At 38.5% G+C, this 25,713-nt stretch overlaps 1 protein-coding gene across 3 annotated transcripts in view; it reads left to right on the plus strand.

The window, feature by feature from the left end:
- The window catches only part of STARD13 (StAR related lipid transfer domain containing 13), a 708,719-nt gene that overhangs the window by 676,726 nt on the left and 6,280 nt on the right, over positions 1-25,713 (plus strand). For all 3 annotated transcript variants that reach the window (XM_027877625.1, XM_027877627.1, XM_027877626.1), the window contains 7 exons: positions 1,157-1,330; positions 2,527-2,686; positions 12,637-12,835; positions 16,714-16,924; positions 17,557-17,671; positions 19,853-20,074; positions 24,519-24,736. In XM_027877625.1, coding sequence (XP_027733426.1) covers positions 1,157-1,330; positions 2,527-2,686; positions 12,637-12,835; positions 16,714-16,924; positions 17,557-17,671; positions 19,853-20,074; positions 24,519-24,736 — 1,299 coding nt within the window. The remainder of the gene's footprint in view (positions 1-1,156; positions 1,331-2,526; positions 2,687-12,636; positions 12,836-16,713; positions 16,925-17,556; positions 17,672-19,852; positions 20,075-24,518; positions 24,737-25,713) is intronic.

Consider the following 25,713-nt stretch of genomic DNA (forward strand, 5'->3'; position numbering starts at 1 on the left):
ATTTAATCAAAAGGAGGATCGCTGTGACCTAGTAGAATGGCATTTTTGTAAATTTGATCTTGGTTTGACATTCCCTTTAATAAAAACCAGAGTCTTGACTTACATTGCAAATACCACTTCACAAAAAAAGTGACTGCATAATGATTATCTGGTAATAAACCCTTTCTTTTAATATAGGAACATTAACACCGTGTAGATTAGTACTTGTGTGTGGTAGATCCAGGAGTTCACTGAAATGTAGTATGATTACTGTGAACGTGTTTCCTTTGTATTTGTCACCTCCCCCCAAAACCAAATGAATTTCATTTGAAAAGTTGGAGCCAATAGAAATGCCCAGTGGTTTTAAATAGAAATACGAAGTACCATTTGAAAAGCAGTATAGAAAACACTTTTCTACAGTAAGTAGTATAGATATAAAAATAGTGTAGATAACTACTCTATAACCTCTGAATATTTAAGAAGTACTTACTTGTTTAAAAAAAAAAAAGGCAGCTAGGTGGTGCAGTGGATAGAGCTCTGACTTTGGAGTCAGGAGCACCTGAATTCAAATCTGGCTTCAGACACGTGACACTTACTAATTGTGTGACCTTGGGCAAGTCACTTAACCCCAATTGCCTCTCAGGGAAAAAAAAAACTCTTTGGAACTCAGAAGGAGATGGAACTTTGTATTTCTTTATTTTATATGGCTAACAGTAATTAATAACAACAATGGTAATAGATACCATTATATAGAGCGTTAATGTTTTCTGTGCTGTGAAAGGCTAGCCTAGCACTGCCACCTTTTCTATAGTTTGTTGAATAAGATCCAGTGAACCTTGCTTTGCTATCTGCAACTTTACAAATATTAGCTCGTTTTGTCCCTCACAACAACCTTAGGAAGTAGGAGCTGTCATTATCCCCATTTTACAGATCAGGAAACTGAGGCAGACAGGTTAAGTGATTTGTCCAGGGTCACACGGCTAGTAAATGTCTGAGACTAGGTTTGAATTCAAGTTCTGACTCCAAGTCCAGTGTTCTATCCACTTGCTCCACCTGACTGCTTTTGGTTTTCTTAGTTCTGTGTATTTGTATTAACTCTTGCCAAATACTTATAAATTATCATCGTCATGTATTTTTGAGTCGTATAATAATCTGTTTCTCTGGTCTTCTGGTGAAGGAGGTTACGATGGCATAGTTTCCAGATCTCCCATCAGCCGACTCACTCCCTAGCCTCTCCACAAATCAGTAATCAGACAGCTGGCCAGTTGAATCTCCTCCAGCGATTCTCACTCCTTCGCCTCACTGCCATCATGGAGAAGTATTCCATGTCAAATAAACATGGCTGGACATGGTAAGGAGCATATATTTACCTAAGAATAAATGCTTTATTCTAGTCTGAAGCAACTTAAGGTAGTAGCAAAGCCTTGATCTCTTTATTTTCTGTGTTCTGAAAAGCCAGCCCAGCAGTGTGACCTTTTCTAGAGTTTACTGAGTATGATCCATTAAGCCTTGCTCTGCCATCTGCAGCCCCACACATCATTATGGGCAGTCACAGCTCGCAGATACCTAGATTCTAGTAAGCTTTGCTTTATTTGGAGTCCTCAATTGGTTTCCAGGGAAGGTAGTCAGGCTTTAGGAAAGAAAAAAAAAGATGAGTAAAAAATGATTAATTATGAACAGAGGAATTAAAAATAAACCTGCCATAAAATTAGTCTGGCAGTTTGAAAAGGAACATCTGTCGCTTGTACCTCATAAGTGTGTAGCTTATTGGAAGAGCTCAACACTTACTCCATTTATTGAATTCAAAGGGTGTCTAATCCCGTCAAAAAAAATTTTTATTTTTGTTTTATTGGCAAATACAAGCAAGAGTACACAATAAACCTTGTGCCTAAGGAGGTGGCAAAAATGTAGGTTTGGACTTAACTCTGGACCAGCTTTGGGTGGTTTAGAGAATTCTGAGATATGAGAAGTGTCAGAAATCTATTCTATATGGATTTAAATGTTCTAAATCTTGTTGATACCAACATAGTTGACTGTAAAAAGAATTTAGAAAAAATTAGAAATGGGGCCATTTTTATAGTAAAAATTCCATATATTCAAAATTATGCATCTGTAATTAGCTATTAAATACATTATTCATTTATATTTTCTATAAAGTGTCAATTTCCTTTCTTCTGAAAGTAAAGCTGGAACTAAAGGAAAAGCATGCTGCCTCTTATCTTAAAGATGGGCACACCCTCTTTTTCCTGGTTTGTTTGTTTTGTTTTAAGTGTATTCCTTCCTTCAGATCACAACCACCCACTTCAAGGCTGCCAAGTTCTTATTCTTGAGAACAGGGTTTATAGCTATCTCCTGCTAAAATAAATTTTATTTGGTTGCTTCATAGTCCTTAAAGTCTTATATGATCTTCATTAAGAGTGGAAAAACCTAAACTCTATTTGTATTCAATGAGGTTCTTAAAAAAAAAAAAATAGGCAAGGCTTTTGCTCTTGCGAAAGCAGCCGCCCTTCTTAGGAGCCTATATAACCTGGTTCATGTGAATTCTAGGTCAGTGCCAAAGTTCATGAAAAGGATGAAAGTGCCTGACTACAAAGACAAGAATGTCTTTGGTGTTCCACTGATTGTTCACGTCCAGAGAACAGGACAACCTCTTCCTCAGAGCATTCAGCAAGCACTGAGGTATCTGCGCAGCAACTGCCTTGATCAGGTAAACTGTCGTTTCATTTTAAGCCAGAATGTGAGTGACTCCTAATAGGAGGCTAGACTACCTTGAAACTGCCTCCTATCATGGAACAGAGGCCTGCTTCGGAAGAACATGGAGAAAGATGGGGGCACTCCTTCTCCATTAAATGTTTACTTGGCCCCAACCAACTGTCTGCCGAGTAATATGATGAGGTTTTATTGTTGAAAGATTAAGTGAAATTCCTGCAATAATTGGGGTAGGTGGGAAACCCTCACCTTAAAGCAGAGAGTTCTTAACCTTTTTTGTGTGTCATGAACCCTTTAAGGATTTGGTGAAAGCCAATGGAACAGGCTCACTGTCGTGAGGAAGCTCTAAAACAAAGACACATTTATTTACCTTCAAAAATAAACCTAAGAGAAATATAGAGGGCAGCTAAGGGTCCTAGTGGGTAGTGCCAGGCCTGGAGTCAGGAAGACTCGTCTTTTGGAGTTCAGATCTGGCCTCAGACACTGACTAGCTGTGTGACCCTGGACAAGTCATTTAACTCTGCCTCAGTTTCTTCATCTGTAAAATGAGTTGGAAAGGAAACAGCAAACCACTCCGGTATCTTTGCCAAGGAAACCGCAAACGAGGTCATGAAAAGTCAGACACGACTGAAACAATTAAACAACAAAGAAAAATATGAAAGTAATATCAGCTATGCCAAATGCCACTTTCTACCCAACCAACAACAGAGACAATGGAAGGGGAAAAAGTAAACTATGCTTGTCTGGACAAGGTCAAAAGGGATTAGCCTAGTGTGCTATATGATTACTATTAATGAGCCCAATTCTCTTCTTTGAAGTGAGAAGCAAGAGTATATTTTGAGACAGTGGGGACAAAAGCCTTTAAAAGTCTCTTCTCACTGGCTTAAAATATTTTTAAAGGAATAAAAATACATAGGATTTTGGAAGAAACCAATTATATCAAAATATAGTTACCAAATATATAGGTATATATATTTTTAAATAAAACAAGTTTATATATATGTATTTTTTTTAATAAAACAAATTCACAGACCCCAGCATAAGAAAGAACCCTTACATTAAAGATTTTTTGGAGATGACTTCCAAACTGGGTTAATTGGAAACTGTAAGTTCTTTAGACTCTGTATTGCTGTTTTATTTTTATTTTTTTTAATTTTGGGCCCACTCTCATTAAGTCTATATTTTCATTTATGTTCCTTTTATCCCTATTTTATTCTTTATTTTAAGATTTAGGCCATACATCTCATTATTCCTTTTCATTTTTTTTAGACCAACACTATTGTGATGAAACCTTGACCAAAAATATTTATTTACATTCAAAAATAAGCGTATATAAGGAAAATATGAAAGCGATGTCAGTCACACCAAATATACTTTTTACCCAACCAACAAAAGTTAATAGAGAAAAAAGTAAACTGTGTTTGCATGGACAAAGTCAAAAGAAAGCCTGTGTTACTACTATTAATGAGCCCATTTCTCCCCTTTTGAGCAAAAGTCAAGAGTATATTTTGAGATAGTGGGGATGGAGCCTTAGAAGTCCCTACCCACTGGTTCATGTCCCCTCCCCATTTCACACCTTGGATTCATAGCCAACTTTATATACCTTTCCCTGTTAAGAAAATGGAAGGATCTGAAGCCAGCCTATAGTCCTTAAGTTCTAGGAGGAAAAAGTAGGGAGTTAGCTAGCTTGGGATAACTAAGTATATGTCTGTTCTTTAAGATCAAATGAGATAATATATTGAAAGCATTTTGCAAAATTTTAAGATCTTATATAAATTATGTTAAAATTACAAGTAAGGCCATCTGACAACTTATATCAGATAACAAAGGGATTTGCCACAATCACTAGTAAATTTTCATATATAATCATAATGGCTGGCATTTATAAAGTGCTTTAAAGTTTGCAAAATGCTTTACATGGATTATCTCATTTAATCTCCACAACCTTGTAAAGTAGGTGTTATTTATCAGTCCCATTTTACAGATAAGAAAACTGAGGCTGAGAGAGGTTAAGTGACTTGCCCAGCCTCACGCAGTCAGTAAGTATCTGAGACAGGATACAGACATGGGTCTTCCTGACTGTCTATTGAATTTGTATCCCCACTGCCTAGCATTTTGCTTAGCACTTAATAAATACTTTTTCATTCCTAAGAGCATGTAGGAGAATCTGGCCTTTGACACGTTTTTCTCATCTTCACCCTCATATTAAAAATAGTATCTTCAAGCCCTCTTTATTAAGTGATAGCTTCAAGGGCGAATGGTATATAATTTATATACCTGCCTGCCCCATTCATGTCTTCCTTAGCACCTATATAATGTCTTGAGGTCTTGTACCTCTTACAAGGCTGAAAGGAATATCTATGTTGTTTGTCTCAAGTTTATAACCCCGTTTGGAGGTGCTAATGGCCCGGTTTTCATCTAGTACAAATGTTGGATTACTGTCCAAGCATTAACTCTGATTGTCAGTGATTTTTGCTTTCTCTTACAAATGAGGCTGGGCCCGAGCTTTATGCAATGTTTTCTGGCATGTACTTTCTCCTTGCTGTGAAACCTTACTGGTCACTGTAGCTTCATGTGCTGATTTCTTCCCATTTGATATGCCTGACATTCTTACTAGCCTAAAAAGCATGTAGCCAGTTCTACACAATTTCTATGTGCTTAAGAGATTGAGTGATATCAGTATGTATATCAATAACAAACCACTTAGTTCCTCCATATCTCAAACTTTCCATCAGGCCTGCCTTCTTGTATGATGTCACTTTGTGGAGACACTGCCGATTGTGGGTTTGTTCTGTCCTACTCTTAAACAGAGATGACCTGCAAAGAATAATCTATGGCAGTTCTTTTGGCCTTCAGCAGACCTGTACCTTCTGATTAACCAACCACTTTGCTTTCCTGTCTTCAGAACACCATCCCCAAAGACCTTAAATTGTCTAGGCTCTTTCCATCACAACCCTATCATTTATTTTCAGAATGGTCTAAAGAATTATTTCTTTGAAAAGATTATCTGCACATTAATGTATGGACTATGTCGATGGCACCACAGTGCTGAAACTCTCCCCCTACTCTTCTAGAATAGAATGAGGACATTAAATATGCCTATAAACATATTTTTTATGTTTATACTCTCTAACAAAGAAAAAAAGGGGGAAGGGTAGGTGGGAAGTGCAGGGGAAAGAATTTGTGTGTGAGGTAAAGTTGCTGATTTTCTTGTTTGACAATATTATCTCTTGGTGAGTTGTAAAACTGTCTGTGCATCCTTTTTTAATGTTTGTCCTCATTACCTACCATTTGACATTCTGACCTTCTTCGAGGTCAGAAAACGAGTCTTTACCTTTCCTCTAGATCTATGCCATCATAAGAGTGATGATTTCATTGCAATAAGCAATTCCCAGATGAGGAAATTCTTTTAACAATCCAATTTGTTAACTTCTTGGTAAAGTCTTAAAGAGTTTCCTAGTCTCTCCACTGAGACGCTTGCCCAGGGTAACTCAGCCAGCTAGTGTCTAAGCAAGGATTTAAACTTGGGTCTTCCTGACCCTCAGGGCTAGCTTTTGATCCAACCCTGTCAGATAGATGCTCTTATTGTCTCTTTTTCTTACAGGTGAAGAAACAGATACTGAAAGAGGTTGCCCAGGGTCAAATAGGAAGTGTCTAAGGTGGGATTCAAACTTAAGTGTGACTTCAAGTCCAATATTATTATCAACTATACCAAGCTACTTCCAAAAAGGGGGCTGGGTCCTAGTGGAAAGAATGGGAATGGATTAGAGAGTAGTAACCAAAGTGAGCAGGAGGAAGGACTAGAATAGGAAACAGCAGTACAAAATGGAAGATATGAAACAAAGAAAACGACCAAAATGATGTGGGTCAAAAGGAAAAGACCATTCTAGGGTATTTGAAAACAAAGAACATAAGGGGAAAAAAAGAGAGAAAAGTAAAGTAGAATAAAATTCATCTTTCCGATAACACCAGCTCCTTTGAATCGAGAAGAATGGTTTGTGCTTACAATTTGAGACCCTATCCCCAAATAACCAAAAGATGTAGACCAAAAGGTTGCCCTCACTCCCCTAGCCCTGAACCACCCAGAGTTGGTTGCTTGGCTAATCATGTCTGCTGACAACCCCCCACTTCTGCCACTGTCTAAGCCTCTTTCAAGGCTTCTCTTTTTTTTTGTTTTTGTTTTTGTTTTTTACTGAGTCTTCTTTGCAACTGGCAAGCCCAATTCCCCATAACAAGCACTTATTTTAAATACTTGAGTATTGTACTGTGGAACCCTGAAGTATTGCCGAAATTACCACCTCATCTACTCACTGATGCTGAGTAGTTTATGTGTGATAAAGTATAACTGATCCATTTTTGGCCCTTACAGCTGGCTGTAGATGAAATGAGGAAATCTAGCCTTCAATTATGGGCCATTTGTATTCAGACATAGCGTTTGGGTAAGAGGAGTATCTGTGCCTTTCTTTGTTGGCCGAGCTCTAATTTCAGTCCTAAATCAACTGTGCATTGAAAAGTAGATTAGACTCATCTCATGGCAGAAATGAAGGCACTAAAACTACAAGCTAAACCTGTGATATAAACCTGCTACCTAATAGTGTGTGTAGAGCCTCTCTCCCCCCTCCCCCCTCCTGTCCCCTCTCTCTCTCTCCTGTCCCCTCTCTCTTTCTCTCCTCCCCCCCCTCTGCCCCAGAAGAAAGCCAACCTTTCTTTATTAACTAAGCTCTTCCCTAAGAAGGGGAAATGGAAGTTCTGATAAATATCAGTAAACACCAAAGGGGATTAGCATAAACAGGATGCCGTGGAGGAGATTTAATATTATTTAGATCAAATTTGAATTCTAATGCAGCACTATGTGTTCAACCTATCATTCTAATGGAGATGTAAGTTTTAGAAGCTTAATTCTGTTGCCAAAGACACTTTGTATTCAGTACTGAAGGCTGCCCCACATCTCACAGTCCCCTATCTCTTAGATAAAATGAATGATGCTCCAGAGCCTTACTAGTTCAATGGCACCTTGAATCGTCTCTCTAAAAGCCTGGCTTGTGTGTGGAGGACAAAAGAAGGAAAAGAAAATGGAACCCGGGTGGGGGGGGCGCCAGGGGAACTTCACTCAATTCTTTTGTCTCTCCATAAAATGCCATTTTTCCAGAAATGTCAACATGTAGCAGAAATGAATTCATCTGTCTCCATTTTGCTACAACTAACCACACTTGTTTTCTACTTATAGTTACAGAATCTGAGTCACATCAAGGGTAGGTTGACTTCCTAAAGTCTCGTAACAATTGAATTGCTAGGCCGAAAAATAACTATACCAAAGGGATTCTAGTTCCTCTTGTGCTACTTTTAACTAATGCCAGGCTAATCTGCACTTGTTCATCAGATTAGGGTGTGTCCTTTGTCTGTTATAATAGGAACTTGTATTTGCTAAAGAGAGGTTTCTCTGTTGTTTTTTTTTTTTTCCTAGTGTGTTAGGCATGAACAGACTTCTCTAGAATATCAGCCAGGGCAGTCTCATTTTCATTTCTTTCCTCTGTGATAAGGAGCCTACATCAGGCTTCTGATCCATAAAAAAGTCAGGGACTGGGGGCATTTGGCAGTCAGTAGGCCCAGGAAATGAACGACTGCCCTCCCCTCATTGAGCTAAGCAGAAGGATAATGCCCTCAATGTGGGTCAATGTCATTGGCACCACTCCTGTGCCTGATTTAATTTTGTCTGAATTTGAACCACTTTCCCACTTGAATGCTGTAACTACAGAAGTCGCCCAACCAAGGAGGCAGGAACAAACATTTATTAAACACCTACTATATGCCGGGCACTGTTAAGCACTTCGAGGTATTATCTCATTTGATCTACCTAAGAGTGGAAAGCAGTGCACATATTAGCTAGCTAGTTCTTCTGTCAGTTGTACCTGAGGATGGAGCTGAGGAAGTTAGAGGACTACCTCTCAGTGGTTAGGATGGAGGATCCCCTTGGAAGCAGCAGTTTTAAGAATGTTTTCTTCAGGGCTACCATAATTTTTCACTTGGAAAATAATTTGAGCAATAAGCATAAACCTCAGTTTTATTAAAATCTTAGGAACATCCAGTGTGTTCAGGGACTTGCCCAAAGAAGCAATACATGCTGACAACAGAAGGCATATTGATACTTGCCTTTTTCCCAGTTTACAAAAAAAAAGCTTCCTTTCATCCCCTATCATGCTATATGTAAGTTTCTCGACCTTTGTTCCACTAAAAAAAAAAGTATCAAATCTTTTCCTAAAAAATTGGCAAGGCTGTTGTTTTCTAAGTCTTAAGACCACCTATCCTTTAGCAATTTAGAAAAAGCTTCTCTAGGACATAAAATCAGGAAAAATTAACAAAACCCCCAGTATTTTCACACATCTCTAAAGGAATGAGGGTATATGGATAGTAGGTTAGGGCCAGAATTCTAGGCATTGCATACACCTTGTCCATCCTTAGAATATCCTCAAAGGCCTAAGTTAGAACAAGTAATAGAGCAGTCCTAGACATGTTTAAAATAATTAAATTCACATTTAAGGATGTTTGCTGAAGCTGGAAAGTAACTTAGAAATGGCACAGTGGAAAGAAAACATCCTTGGGGTATGTACATGCATATTAATATGTGCAGGGAGATGCAAGACACAAGAGACAAAAGAAAAAGCGTCCCTCTGTCATTTACAACAGAAACATGTTGGCTTAATTCTCATAGGCCTCCATCACTATTTCACTTCCTCTGCTATAAGTTGAAAGGAAAAATGGTAGTAATGATTCTCAAGTGGGATGATGCCAGTTCACTTGGGAATAAATATTTATGAGTCATGCTCAAGAACTCACCTTCAGGGTATTTCAATTCTGAAAACTCTAGTGCAATATAGCCCCTATAGCACAATACAGGGCCTGCTTCCAGAATTACCTCTCTGGGGTTTACTGACTCGATTTCTTTCTCAAAGACCAAACCTTAAACCCGATTAACTCTGGAGCTCATAGATTGGACAATGGTAGGTCCCTGGCCAAGCACCACTTCATGGTTGTTTTTTGGGACCTCCTTGCTCAGAGTGAATGTAAATAGTAACACTTGCTTTAGAGAAATAAGGGAAGTAAACAGATTGAAGATAGAGTTCACTAATTAGCTCCACTAATAATCTCTTCCAAGTCTTGACTTTGTCTTTTGACAGGGTCTGTTTTTGTTCCCATGCAGCTTGGTGGAATTTGGAATATCTGAGAAAGAAACATGGTTAGATTTTTTTTTTTCAAGGAGTGCTACCTAAACCATGTAGCTAATCATGCCATATAAAAGGCTTTGTTTCCTGGCTACACGCAAAACTTTTTAAATTAACTGACAGTTCCACTGAGAAAAGCCATGCACACACTGATCTGTTGGATTAGGTCGATAAGATTTGGCATAGGAGAAGATATTTCTGTGTGTTCTTTTATTGCCACAGAATGTATCAGGGAATCATTTTCCTTGTGCTCCTTCCAGCTGACATTTACATAGACCTGAACATTTGCTAATTCTTTGAAATCTTTCCCTTGCTGTTAACTGCAATTTAAAATAGACACAGCTTTCCATCTGGAACAACAAACAGGACCCCTACAAAGACACTGGAACCTTTAGCAAAGTTTGCTTCCCGAGAGGACACTTGGTTATTGCACATTTACATTTTTTTAAGCAAAAGATGGGAGCAATAGCAGCTTATTGTCCTTGTTCACCTTGCATTTCAGAAACTTTCCTATCTTGCTTTAAAAATAACAGTAATAATAGTTAATATTCATGTAATGTTTTAAGGTTGGCAAAGTGCTTTGCATGTATTAGCTCAACATATATTAACAACCCTGTGAGATGGGGGTGCTAGTATTATTCCCATTTTACAGATGAAGAAACTGCAGTTCGAAGGTTTAGTGACATATCCAGAGTCACACAGAGCTAGTAAGTGTCCAAGGCAGGGTTCGAACTCAAAATCAAAGGTCTTCCCAACTACAAGTGCTGCAAGATAAAAGTTGAAACACTCTACCCTTACAGCTTAAACTCCTCCTGCTTTGCTTCAGCCAGACTGGGTGCTGTGCCTTTGTCCATACAACTCTCCAGCTGAGGTGGGCCAAGCCCCATGTCTCCTTGTTGAATTCTTCCTCTCATAGGATCAGAGTTAGAGCTGTATAGCAAACACCTTAGAAGCCATCTAATCCAACCCTCTCCTTTTACAGATGAAGAAACTTAGGTCTGTAAAGGTTAAATAGCCCAAGGTCACATAGATAATAACCATGGTGGGATTTGAATTCTATGACCAGAGGGCAGGTAGGTGGTATAGTGGATAGAGTGCGGGATGTGGAATCAGGAAGACCTGAGTTCAAATCCAGCCTCAGACACTTACTAACTGTTTGACCCTGGGTAAGTCACTTAACCCTGTTTGCCTCAGTTTCCTCATCTGTAAAATGAGCTGGAGAAGGAAATGGCAAACCACTCTAGTATCTTTGCCAAGAAAACCCCAAATGGGGTCACAAAGAGTCAAACATGATTGAACAACAACCTAGATAAGCCTGCAGAGCCAGTATTCCTTGCATTGTACCATACATGGTGCCCCTCCCCCACCCATTTAAGACCAATTCAAAGACATTCCTTAATTCTCCTAGTTAGTGACAATTTATCCCTCTTTGGGATTCATAATAGCATTTGCTTTGTCCATTTATGCACTCATGCTATTTCATATTGTGTCTTTACAACATCCTCCTCGTAAATTGTAAATTTCCTGGGGACAGAGATTTGTCTTTTTTTTTTTTTTTAAGTCCACGTATCTTCCCCAGCACCTAGCACACTGTTTTGTACATAATTGTACTTAATAAGTATTTAATTAAGTTTAAAGTTTGTTGAATGTATGTGCAATAGACCTTATATTAGTTTGTATTATTTAATATTATTCATGTGATTTCACAATAACACAGGATTCCAGAAATAAAAAACTTAAATTGTTTTTATCACTAAGTAGAGGGAAGGTGAAAGGTACCTGGAAAAAACATCCATCTTGCTTTTAGGGCCATGTTCTACTCACACCAACTCTTGGTGGTGATTTCAGGCCCTTTTTTCTTGTTATACATTTCAACAATAACAGCAGAAAAAGCAACATCAACAGCACATGTTGGAGGTCATTAGCCTAGACACTGGGTCTACAAAGGAGGTGTAGTTTGGGAGTTGGTTTATACAAGCCACGGAAAATGTGGTTTCATTATTTTATTGTTCAGTTGTTTTAGTCATGTCCAACTCTTCATGACCTCATTTGGAGTTTTCTTGGCAAAGATACTGGAGTGGTTTGCCATTTCCTTCTCCAGCTCATTTTACAGATGAGGAAACTGAGGCAAGCAGGGTTAAGTAACTTGCCTCCTGTCACACAGCTAGTAAGTGTTGGAGGTCTGGTGCTCCTGACTTCAGGGCAGTTCTTTAACCACTGCATCGCCTAGCTGCCCCTTTCATTGCTTTATGTTCCCACCTTATACATATATAAGAATAAATAACCACAAGGCGATGTGTTCTAAGTTTCAGATGAGTTCTATAAACTCTATAGTAGTTCAAAGAAGGGGATAAATTGAATGAAATGTTTGTACTAATTTAAATTAACATAGCATTACTGTTCAAAACAATTTTATTATGAATTTAATCAAACCAATGTTTCTATGCACAAAGGACAAAAAGATTTTATATGACATTGTAAACTGATACATTGTTCTTGTTTTGTTTTTACAAAATCCACCTTAAAATTCAACAAGATGGCAACAAAATTGTCCGTTGTCATTTTGTTTCCTGAAAATTCCTGTAAATAAGGATAGTGATAAAGGAAAAATAGAATATCTTTGTCCTTCTGCCACCTCCACCAAGCTTTGTTACATCCTGGAATAAAATCTAATTAGATAAACAAGTTGTTTGATGTTGTGCTTAAGCATTTATTTGGGTTGTTTCAGGTGGGTCTGTTTCGGAAATCTGGAGTGAAGTCTCGAATCCAAGCCTTGCGTCAGATGAATGAGACCTTCCCAGAGAACGTCAGCTATGAGGATCAATCTGCTTACGACGTGGCAGATATGGTCAAACAATTCTTTCGAGACCTGCCAGAACCACTCTTTACAAGCAAACTAGGAGAAACTTTCCTCCATATTTATCAGTGTAAGTTGGTTCTTACAGCAATTAGCTCCCTTTAGTATAGGGCTAAGAAGATGACTTTTTGACGTAAGCTTCTAAAGTCTCCATGGATTTGGGGGCCAAGTCAGGGTGTTAGGTTTAAGTCCACAGTTTTAAATTGCCTTTCCAAAGGTGAAGAAGAAGGGGAGACTATGTGATGGTATGGAGGCAGAAATATCTATAAAATACATATAATTTTTTTAATAATTTCACTCTCTTGGAATTGTAGGAAATTCAAAGTCAAATATATAGCTGAGGCCAAATTGACCATAAGCAAAAAGTAAATGAGACTACTTTCATTACCCAGCAAATAAATCAACCAAGTGCCACATTCCTAAATTTATTTTCATGGTTTATATTGTCACTCATTTTCTCAAAGAAATGTTAGCACTGGAAGGCCTAAGAATATTTTATCTCTCCACGATGAGGTACCTTTAATTAAAACGTATTCTAAGGATTGTATTTTATTTTGTTAGTTTTTTTTTCTTTAATCAGAGGACAGTGTCCATTATAGGAAGTAGCAGATCGCAGAAATATAAAAATGAGTCTTCTGTAGGGTTGGTGATTTTATTAAAATAAACTATTATGATGAAGAAATCCCAATGCACTAAAACCACAAATTGGCCCTATTGAATACAGAGGCTTTGACTGGCTGACTGTGTAGCAATCCTTCTAAAGTTATTGATGGCACAATATTTATATAATTTGTAAGGAATGTCTTCGAGGAGGTCCATACTCACAGTTCTCAAAGAATCTGTAATGGTAGAATTTCAAAAATATTGTAATCAATATTAGAAAAAAATGATACCAGTAGATGCCCCTAAATTGACTTACCTTTGACAAAGTTTATATGCTCAGATGATACCCAAGAAGGATAAATGATATACATTATCTTGCTGGATAAGTGCAGCTATAAGATGAGATAATCACCAGGAGTCAGTTCAGAAGAATTATGTTTTCAAATACACAATACCTACAGTTGACTAGAAATACTAGACACAAAACATCAATGTAAATTAATTCTCATGTTAAATTAGATGCTGATTTTTGCTAAAGCTAGCTTGCTTCCCAGAAATATTTGTGAAGTCCTAGCATCCAGTCTAGAAAATTAAAGCTCAAGAGTAAAGATGCAAGGAAAAACCAGCATGTATTATATTCTGTGTTCTGGGTACTGTGCTAAGCCCTGTAGATATGAATATAAGGAAAAAGATAGTCCCTGCCCTCAAGGAGCTTGTATTCTAATGGGGAAAGGCCCCACAGAAAATGGTGATGGTAAAAGAGTGGAAATGAAGGTATAGGGCCATGGTTTTGAAACCCAGAGAAAGTCGGCAATAGGACCAGAAGGGATATGATGACAGACCCACCTGGACCCCTCCACAAATTGGAAGCTCTCCAGTAGGAATTCTTCAATGGGAGAAAGTGGGGAGGATGGAGGTCAGGCCTTACAGTGCAAAAACAATGGCCAAAGTAAGTGGTGAAATAGTGAAGAGAAGTTGAGTTTCAGTCCCTTGTAGAAATTAGAGGTTAGAAATTGAATGAAACTCTTTGGTCTAGTCATAGTCCCATAAGCCTCAGGGCAAATTGAAACCAGGGGGGAAAATGAATCAAGAGGTCTCTATTAGACAAAAGAATCTCATTGTCACATAGGAAGCAGTAGATTCCTTTATGATAGACATTTAGATGCCTGCTGTGAAGCTAATAGCTGCTTATAGAAATGACTCCTCAAAGCTGTCAGTTTAGTATCTGTGGAGAAGAGTTTAACTGAAGTGCTGAATTGTTTCCTTTCACAAAGAAAACTTAAAAGCCAAATATTGCCAGGCTCCTAAAGCTGAGGATATTGTCACTCCATAGAACAGTGTGTTGAGCAGCCTTTCTAGGGGCCCACCGGAATGCTCTTGATCTCATTGGAGAAAACTTCATCTCCAAGGATTTCCATTAGACAGACTGTTTCTTTCATTCTATTGCTTGTTTACTTTGGGACGTGCATGGAAGGGTTCCTTCTTGCTTCCCAAACTGAATACTGGCGGATAAAGTTTAGTGAAACATGGTTAAAAGTTCATGAGTTAAAAGCCTACACGCCTTTTGTTTTGTGTTTATGAAGAACACACTTTGTCTGTGTCTCTCTGTTTGTCTGTCTTTGTATGTGTGTCTATCTGTCTCTGTCTGCATGTCTCTGTATATGTCTCTGAGTGTCTGTCTCTGTGTCTGTGCATATCTCTGTATCTGTCAGTCTCTGTTTCTTGTGTGTTTGTGTCTCTGTGCATATCTCTGTATATGTGAGTGTCTCTGTCTCTTTTGTATGTGTGTCTGTGTCTCTGTGCATGTCTGTGTGTGTGTGTGTGTGTGTGTATCTCTGTCTCTCTGTGTGTGTCTTTATCATTCTGGTATAAGTCCTTTCTGTACATGACAGTTGTGAGACAGTCTTTCATTCCCCTGCTGGCCTTATTCTTGACTTCTGAATTTCAGAACCATGCCTCTTGAGTTGCTGGCTCATCCTGGGACTTCCCTCATTGCCTGGGTGCGGCATCCTGTCCCTAGAATGGCCTGCCACCCCCGTAGCCCATTCACCCTGGAGCATCCCTCTGGGCCCACCCCCTACTCCGGTGGAGCAGTTTCTCCTGGAGCCTTGCCTTCATTCCCCTCTTAGCCTTGTTACTGACTTTCTGAGCTTTAAAGTCACGCTGGGGGCCTTCCTTTCTGTGCCCACCCCACCTCTTCCCCGAAGCTTTTCAGCTCCTTTCATGTGCTGTTGTCTTCCTCCTTTAGAATGAAAGCTTCTTGAGGGCAGAGGCTTTCTTTGATTTTGCTTGTCCATGTATCCCCAGTGCTCAGCACAGTGTAAGCACTTAATAAATGCTTGTTTCCTTCCTCCTTCTTTCATGCACTGGTGCTGTAAACAATCCTAAAGCCTTTGGGAGCTTGGCATCCAGTCAGTCTAAGGGATTGGAGTCAGAAGTCCATCCTGCCCAACCTATAAAGCAGCATTTTCCCCAAATAATTTGGCTACAGAATATTTTGATACTTGAATTATATGAACAGAATCCACCAGTGCTGATGCTGGGGGCTTGGTAGGATAGACTGTGTTGCACAGTAGAGGGTGAAAATATTTGGAGCAAAATAGAAATCGGGAGCTCATCAATCAATAAGTATTTATTAACCACCTATTATGTGCCAAGCGTTGTGCTAGAAGCTCAGGGTGCAAGTACAGAGAATTGAGCAATCCCTGCTAACAATGAGCTTACTTGCCACCTAGCCCAACCCTCCCATTTTATAGAGGTGGAAACTGAAGCCCAGGGAGGGCAAGTTACCCAAGGTTACAGAGGTAGTAAATGTCAGATGTGGGATTTGAACCCAGGTCCTCTGGTTCTAAAGTCAGTGCTTTTTCCATTGTACCATGTAGTCTGTCCTCAAATTAGACTTCTCTTCATGTCATGCTCAGTATTTAACATTATGGTGTTTTATTTAATAAATAATACCTTAGAAAGAAAAATATCACTAACATTAATTTTTTTTCACAGAAATCTTATTTTTATCACTCAAAATGCTCCTGCAGAATCAAATTTGGAAAACAACTGAAGAGTATCATATTTCAGTTGCCACAACAACCGCTGTGTTACCAGCCTTTCACTTTTAAGAACCTGCCATATTCAGCGATTTTATTGTTCCATCTTTCTCATGTATCAGCACCCTCAGTTTTCAAGGACGGGATCTCTCTAAATCCCACACATGGAAAGACCATTTGTGTTAATTAAATTTTAATGGACTCTGCAACCCTAAAAGAGGAATATATATATTTCAGTGTAAGCATCTTCCTAGTTTGTTCAGAAGGTCCATCTCACTGACCAGTTCTTGTCTTTCCTCAGATGTTCCAAAAGATCAACGTCTCCAGGCAGTGCAGGCTGCCATCATGTTGCTGGCAGATGAAAACAGAGAGGTCTTACAAACTCTGTTGTGTTTCCTGAATGACGTTGTCAATTTAGTGGAAGAAAATCAGATGACACCCATGAACCTGGCTGTATGTCTGGCCCCTTCCCTTTTCCATCTTAATTTATTAAAGAAAGAAAGTTCCCCAAGGTGGGTTTTCCATAACAGTAGCAGGAATTGTTTGGGGGAGGGGCGGGAGTGAGCTGGGGATTCCCAACCTAGCCCTGCCCTAGTGACATACAATTCTTGTTCATTGTACTTCAAACTTGAGTGTGGCAGCACTTGTATTGAGTAAGAAAATTTTGCAAGGCACTTTAGTCTTGGTAACTTAAATTCATTGAATTTATCATGATGTCATTTAAGAGAATGACTTTAAGCTTGCCTAGGAAGGTTTATGGATTGTGTTCTTTTTTTGTGGTGTAGGAAAGGAAGAAGGCAAAGTTATGTGTTGTAAACTCTCATGGGCAGGCTACACTGAAAACCAAAACATGGAACCATGCAATTAAGTGTTTCAAATCTTGGAAAATGGTTCCTTTGCTCCCTACATAATTGTTAGTATCCCCATCTTTTCCCAAGCCTTTCAATTACAAATAATTAAAGTGGCAGGCATCCAACCTAGTTCAGAATATATAAGATATGTGGTAATCATCTTTGTTTAGAAATGAGAAAGTTTGGAATCTGGCTAGCATCTGGTAACGAATGGAAACCAAGCGGGATGGGCTCTGCATCCCAAAAATATATTTGGTTTTACATTCAGTTATGACACTGGCATTCAATTACAGAGTGATACAGAAGAAATATGCTACAGGCAAGCCTGATCAAAAAGACCTCAATGAGAATCTGGCAGCCACTCAGGGACTTGCCCACATGATAATAGAATGTGACAAACTTTTTGAGGTGAGTGAACGACTCTGGCAGCATTCTTTATAGTTCTTGGAACTCGATGAGACACTTGGAATATTTAAAATATTTATGGCTTATACTTGTTTGTTCCCTCATTTCCTTTGTATTAATAATAGCACCTTGTATTTCTCTAGCATTTACTTGAAAAAGCTCAAAGACATAAGCCTTGAAATGGAGGTTTTGATTAAGTCACAAACACCATAGACTTCATGACAGCTTTCACAAATGTAAGGGAACCACTTTGGTGGCCTGTTAGTTCATCATGTCCCAGCTATCTAAATTCCCCTTTAGATTTAACTGGATTCAGTATTTCTTGGCACTAATAAACACTGTTCATATTCCCATACAGTAGTCTATGCATTTGAGCAGTTGGTGAACTAGACCCTTGGGACATTTTTAACTGGTAGTGTTTTGGGAATGTGTTGAGAGAAAAAGGTACTCTTAAAAAAAAAAAAGAATCTTGTGGTTCCTTCTATTGGTTCTAATTCTTCTTGACAACATGACTAATATGAAAATATGTTTAATAGGAATGTATATGTAGAGTCTATATCAGATTGAATGCCATCCTGGGGAGAAAGATGGAGAAGGAGGGGGAGAAAATGTAAAACTTGAAAGTTTATGGAAGTGATTGTTGAAAACTAAAAATAAATTAATTAAAATTTTAAAAAAAAGGAAATTATTGTCCTCCCTTCATGGTTACATAATAGGCTTTATAGGATCCAACCTTATTCATACCTGGCATGTTGCTGAGTCTAGAACTAGACCCATAATAACAATTGTTCACTTATATTTAAATATATTCTTATGTATTTATATATACTTACATGTATTTGCATGTATGTGTACATGTGTTGTGCTTTACATTTATAAAGGACTTTTACAGTCATTTTCATTCAGTGCTCACCACAACATCATCATCGTCATTTGGAGCACCCTGTATAATACTTTTAAGTTTTGCAAAGCATTTTGCAAATATCTCATTTTATCCTCACTAAAACTCTGTGAGGTAGGTGCTATTGTTATCCCTATTTCATATATGAGAAAACTTAGGTAGACAAAAGTTAAGTGACTTGCCTAGGGTCATGCAGCTAGTAAGTGTCAGGGGCTGGATCTGAACTTGAGTATTCCTGACTCCAGGTCCAGTGCTGTGTGCACTGTGCCACCTCTTATTGACTGCATTTTGCGAAGGAGGAAACTGAGGTTGAGAAATACTATGACTGGCCCAGAATCATGTGCCTAGGAAGTGGCAAGTATGGCGCTTGTACCCAGATCTTCAGAGTCAAAGCCCAATATTCTTTTTTTTTCCTTTTTTAATTACCAAAACTTAAATACACAATAAGAAAAGGAAAAAAGAAACATATTATAAACATATATTGAAACTTAAATACAAAATAAAAGAAAAAAGCATATCATGTGCACAGCAGAACATAAGAGAGGATTCAAAATATATAGTAATAAATTTCCATTTGAAGAAAGCCTATATAATAAATACTACACATTGTGTTGAGAGCTGTCCATCTTTTCTTTGTGTCCTTGTAAGTTTTCTTTTCTTCTCTGCTGTAAACTTTTTACTTTCTTCTTTTTACTCCTTCCTCCTTCCCCCGCCCCCGGGCTACAATTGTGCAAGGATATATTTATTTAGGCATATCCATACATATATATATACATATATATATATATATATATATATGCCCATACGTACATACAAAGCCCAATATTCTTTATACTACATCATACATCCTCTTGAATCAAACTGATGGAAAAAGGATTAAAAATAAACTAAAAAGAAAGTGGAAGAAAAACTAGAGAAATCATCGAAAGTTGTCATCATAAATATAACTTCAGTAATATATGACCTGTATTTCTTAATCTTCCAAAAACAGTGTTAATATAAGCAGTGATATTTGGCGGAGCGAAAAACCATAATTTAGACAAATAAGATACCTATTATCCATCAGTTGGTCTAATAGATCGTAAATTCCTCAAGGGCAAAGACTCTAGTGGGTGCTTTGTAAATGTTTGTGGTTTCATTGATTGATCTCCACAGTGCCTGATATGATGCCTTGTATGTAGTAGGAGCTCAGTAAACATTTGTTTAATGAGTGATTATTAATGAAATAATTTTGAAAATAAATATTTCTTTCACTTAAATCTGTTGGCCATCTTCTGGAATAGGTCCCACATGATATGGTAGCTCAATCTCGTAACTCTTACATGGAAGCTGAAATCCATTCTCCAACACTGGAAGACCTGGGAAAACAGCTGGAAGAGAATGGAGGAAATTTCCACATGTACCTGGAACATCTCATCCAGGGTCTACAGAAAGAAGCAAAGGAAAAATTCAAAGGATGGGTCACTTGTTCAAGCACAGACAGTACAGACCTCGCTTTCAAAAAGGTAATTTCCTGGGTTAATTGACCCCAAAACCTTTTTACCAAATAGGAATTGAGACTTGGTCTTGTTCCCAGGAGTGAAACTAACAAGAGTGGCTGGAAATGGCTTAAGAGTTAGGTTAGACCTTGATATAATGAAAAACTACCAGTTAAAGCTGGTCAAGTGAGAGGAGGTAAGGGGACTTACTCTGAGCTAGAAGGGAACTTTAGAGATCATCTGATCCAACCCATTAACAAGCAAGTGACCATCTAACTTTTTTCTTGAATACTTCCAGGGATGGAAAACTCACTACCTGCTCAAGCTGCTCGTTTTACATCTGGGCAGCTCTAGTTGTTGAAAAGTTTTTCCTTACATCAAGCACAAACCTCTATGTAGTTTCCTACCTGTTACTTATTCCCTCTGGGCAGGGGTCACTATTTTAACAAGAAAAAAATTTCAAAGTACTTTGATCAGATTAATTGAATTTATCAACATGATATTTAAGAACCAAGGTGAACTGAGTAGGACAGCTGATAAGTTTGGTACATCTTTTTTGTGGTGGGGGGGGAAGGAAGAAGACAACATGATTGTCATTCCTCTTCCACTTGAGAATCCTTCAAATACTGGAAAGTAACTATTGTGTCACCCTGAAATAAGGGCTCTTAACCCGTTATATGTGGACTTGTTTTTAAAAATATTTTGATTGCTGTAGATCAATGTAATTGACTTCCTCTGTAATGCTGTTTATGTTTTATTTTATGCATTTAAAAACTTTTTTTCTAAAAACTCCATAGGTTTTATTGGACTTCCAAAAGGGGTCTGTGACACACAAAAATGTTAAAAACACTTGCCCTAAGTCTTCTTTTTTCCAGGATAAATATTCAGTTTCCTCAGCCAATCTTCCTATCACACAATCTCAAGATCCTTCACTGCTTGTTTGCACTCCTGCCTAGTCTCCCAACTTAGAAATGTTCTCCCTAATAAATGGCTCCCGTAACTGAACCCAATAGTACAGACGTGGTCTTACCAGGGTAATATACAAGAAGATTATAACTCTCAGGATCTGGACCCATTCCCTGTTTTAATGCAACCTAAGGCTACATAAAAAAGTTTGGCTGCCATAGCACACCACTGATTCATGTCGAATGTGTATAGTCCAGTAAAACATCAATTTTTTGTCTAGCCATACCTCTCACTTCTCATTATGCTCCCTTCATGGTCTTGACCCAGTAGTTAACTAGTTCAATGCTGCACTGACCTCCAGTCATGATTAGCTTTCCCCCTTGTCCTTCTACCATTCATGTCCTGTCAATCTTCAGCCCTGGGTCTCTCTAATTTTCTGCTTTCTCCATTCCTGCTCATGAACTGCTAAATGCTTCTGAAGGAAGTGACATAGCTGTGCCTACCAGGTTCACTCTAATAATCCCAGTTGGACCCTCACTACTACACAGGAATCCTTTTTATTTTCTTTGATTATCATCCTTCCACAATAGCTCTTAACGAATCTTCTCCCCCAACCCCACCACATATTCTCTCTCGGGAGACAACTTCTACTCCTACTTTACTGAGAAAATGGAGGCAATCCTTCATAAGTTTCTTAATCTCCCTATTTCCTACCTCAGCCCCTTTTTATCTTCACTTGTCTTCTCTTCTTTTACTCCATTTTCTAAGGACGAAGTGGCTTCTTGCCAAGGCCAATCCCTCTAATGTCTTTCCTTCCCATCTAATGAAGGAGTTTGCCCTCTCTTTCATCTTTATTCTTTCTCTTTCTGTAGGCCCCTGCTTCCTAAATAACATGTTCAGTTCTCCTCTATCCTTTCAGAGCCTTTATTCGACTGCCACTCTCTCAGATTACCATCTTGTATCACTCCTTATTTTCATTGTTAAATTCCTAATATTCTCTCACTGCTCGTGTTTCATCTACCTTACTCAACTGCATGCGATCTAAATTCCAACTTTGCTATCCAAATCACTGCCCCAAATGTCACCAATGATATCTTTATTGCTGATTGTAATGTCCTTTCCTCAGACTTCATACTCCTTAATCTCCCTGTAGATTTTGACACTTACTGTTCACTCTTCTTTTCTACTAGATACGGCCTTGACTTCCATGATTATACTCTCTCCTAGTTCACCTCCTGTTTGACCTCAGACTTCCTTGCAGGATAATCATCCATATAGATATCATTCCCTTTAAGTAAAAGTGTGCCCCAAGGATCAGTGCTGGCTGCTCTCTTCTTTCTTGTTGTTCTTATCCACTCCCTGGGTTCTGTTCCTTGCCCCCAATGCAACTGGTATTCCAATTTATATATCCAACCCTAATCTCTCTCACATAAACACCCACTGCCTGTTAGATATCTCAAAGGTATTTGCCATTGTCATTTACAAAATGGAATTTATTATAATCTCTCCTTCCCAACAACCTGCCCTTCCTCCAAATTTCCCTATTTATGTCAAGAGTATCACCATCCTTATTTTATCCCAGGTTCAAGACCTTTGAGTCAACCTCCTGTACTGCCAACTCCAAGTAGAATGTAAGCTCTTTGAGGGCAAAGGCTGTTTCAATTTTGTTAGCCAATGTAGATGCTTAAGAAAACAATCTGCACATACATCAGTATGAAATGTATACCAGTAAATAAGTAGCAGTGTGACGTGTTGGGTAAATAGCAAGCTTTGTAGTCAGGAAGACCTGATTTGAGTCCCACTTCTGACACATTCTGGCTGACTCTGGGCAAACCACTCATGCTCTCAGTGCTTTAGGCAACTCTCCACAATAACATGAGGCAGAACAATTGGTGATTGACTTTGCTTGAGATGGTTTCCTTACCAGGACTTCCTCACATCAGTAAAATAATGGGTCTGGGTTTTTACAAAAAGACAGAGGAAATACAAAATGAATTGCAAGGAGGGGTGCAGAATCAGGGTGAGAAACTAGGATTGAGAAGGGGATGAAATTAGGACATATACTTTATATTGAAATTGGTTTTGAAGGAAGTTTGAAGGAAGCTAGGGATTCTGTGAGGGTGGAATTGAGGAAACGGTACACTTCCAGGCATGAGGGGCAGCCTAGGCAAAGGCATGGAGATGAGAGATGGGATGTTGTATATGAAGATGAACAAGTAAACCAGTTTGGCTAAACTATGCAAAGCATGAAGGGAAATAATGTATAATAAGCCTGGAAAAGTAGCCTGGAGCCACCATATGAAGGATCACTTTAAATGGCAAAGAGAAGAATGTATGTTTTCATTTAAAGGGCGCTAAGTTGGGAGCTTTTTGAGCAGGCAATGACATGGTTAGACTTGTGTTCTAGGGATGTCAGTTTTTGCAGCTTTATGGAAAATGGATTGGAGAAAAGGGCAATCAAACTGTGCATACCCTTTGACCAAGCAAAACCACTACTAGGGCTGTATCCCAAAGAGATCATGAAAAAGTAAAAAGGACTCACGTGTACAAAAATAATAAATTTATAGAAGCTCTTTTTGTGGTGGAAATTGAGGGGATGCCCATCAGTTGAGGAATGGCTGAACAAATTGTGGTATATGAATGTAATGAAATACTATTGTGCTATAAGAAATGATTAGCAAGGGCAGCTGGGTGATGCAGTGGATAGAGTACCAGGCCTGGAGTCAGGAGGACCTGAGTTCAAATCCTGCCTCAGACACATGATCTTACTAGCTATGTGACCCTGGGCAAGTCACTTAACCCCAACTGCCTCACCAAAAAAAAAGAAAGAAAGAAGAAAGGATGAGCAGGCAGGCTTCAGAAAAACCTGGAAAGACTTATATGAACTGATGCTGAGTAAAGTAAGCAGAATCAGGGGAACTTTGTACACAGTAACAGCAACATTGTGGGATGGTCAACTGATTGACGTAGCTCTTCTCAGTAATACAGTTATCTAAGACAGTTCCAAAAGAAGCATGAAATGGGAGATGCTGTCCCCATCCAGGGAAAGAAGTAATGGAATCGGAATACAGATTGAAGCATATTATTTTCACTTTTTTGTAGCTTTTTCCTTTTGTTCTGTTTTTTCTTGTAAGACATGACTAATATGGAAATGTTCTACATGATTGCACATATATGAACTATATCAAATTGCTTACTGTCTTATGGAGGAGGGAGAGAGGAGAAAATTTGGAACTCAAAAGTTTATTTAACAAATAACGTTTAAAATTGTCCTTATGTGTAATTGGAAAAAATAAAATACTATTTAAAAGGCAAAAAAAAAAAAAAAAGAAAATGAATTGGACAGAGGCGAGACCAGAGCTGGAGATCACTTAGGAGGCGATCACAGTTATTTTTAAATGCATGGAAGGACATGTCAATTCTCTGAAGCCTGCTCTTCAGCCTGAGGACACTTCCTAAGATCACTGTTGAATTTGAGCTTAAGTTCACACACACCCTACCCCACCCCTCACCGATGATAATATCTACAACTATTTGATCATATCTTTTGATTTCTTTCCCAAAGGTTGGAGATGGAAATCCACTGAGGCTCTGGAAGGCTTCCGTGGAAGTAGAAGCTCCTCCTTCAGTGGTGTTGAACCGAGTGCTGAGAGAGCGTCACCTTTGGGATGAGGATTTTGTGCAATGGAAGATTGTGGAGACACTGGACAAACAGACAGAAATCTACCAATATGTTTTGAACAGTATGGCTCCCCATCCTTCTAGAGACTTTGTGGTTCTAAGGTAAGGCTGCTTTCCTTCCTTTAGTACCTTCCACTTCTTTTCTTCCTTCAATACATGTAATAATCACACCTGTACTTATATTGCCAGCCTTTGACACTTGTCCAGCATTACCAGCAAAGTTTCATACCATCAAAACTTTTCTTCCACTTGCATGCAGGAGGGTGGGGTTTTTGTTGTTCCAAATGACTAAATTTTCTGATCTCTGGCCTTGACATAGTATTTTCTTCAGTAAAACCTGACTTTTCCTCTGTTTAACGCTAGCCTCTTCTTCCTTTCCCCTAGTTGCAATCTTGTCCTGGTTTCCTTTATAGCCCTTACATAGACAGCACCAACTTTAGTAGACTAGAAATATTGTTCATTTCCTTAGAACAGAGTCCTGATAACAACTGCTGTCTGTCCATTGGTGACATTGCCTAATTATTCAAATGTTGCCTGCCTGGTTTTTGTCATTATTTCATTCCCCTCCCTAAGCAAAGGCGAGTCTGTAACTGGAATTGAGTTTATAGCTCCAAATGTTCACAGCTAATTACTTTGGTTGGAAACACTGATACAGCCTTAAGTATTTATAACTATTCTGGAGTCTTTCTGATGTTTAAGATTTTAGGAAATAGCTAATGGACTTAAGTTTGCTGTCTAACTGTTGAAAGTTTGCTTTCAATTGATTTATGGGATTTAGTTCCAGACCTTTGCTTTCTGGGACTGGAATTAGATGCCAATCCAATGATCTTCAGTTTTTACAGTGTAAATGGTTGGATGAGTCAGGATTACATCAGAGAGAAGAGTAATTGAAAATGCTAGAAGAATCTAATAAAACATAATTATATCAGAGCATTTTTTATTGTTAACGGGTGGAAAACAAGCCCCCTTATGCAACACTTCCCATGGAGTATGGATTTTTCAGACACCGCCAGTGTAAAGGGAATTAGTAATGGCACTCCCAAATGAATTTAAGTATTTCATACATGAAATTATTTTTT

The sequence above is a fragment of the Vombatus ursinus genome, unplaced genomic scaffold (assembly GCF_900497805.2).
Source record: "Vombatus ursinus unplaced genomic scaffold, bare-nosed wombat genome assembly UNPS02014813.1, whole genome shotgun sequence".
NCBI lineage: Eukaryota > Metazoa > Chordata > Mammalia > Diprotodontia > Vombatidae > Vombatus > Vombatus ursinus.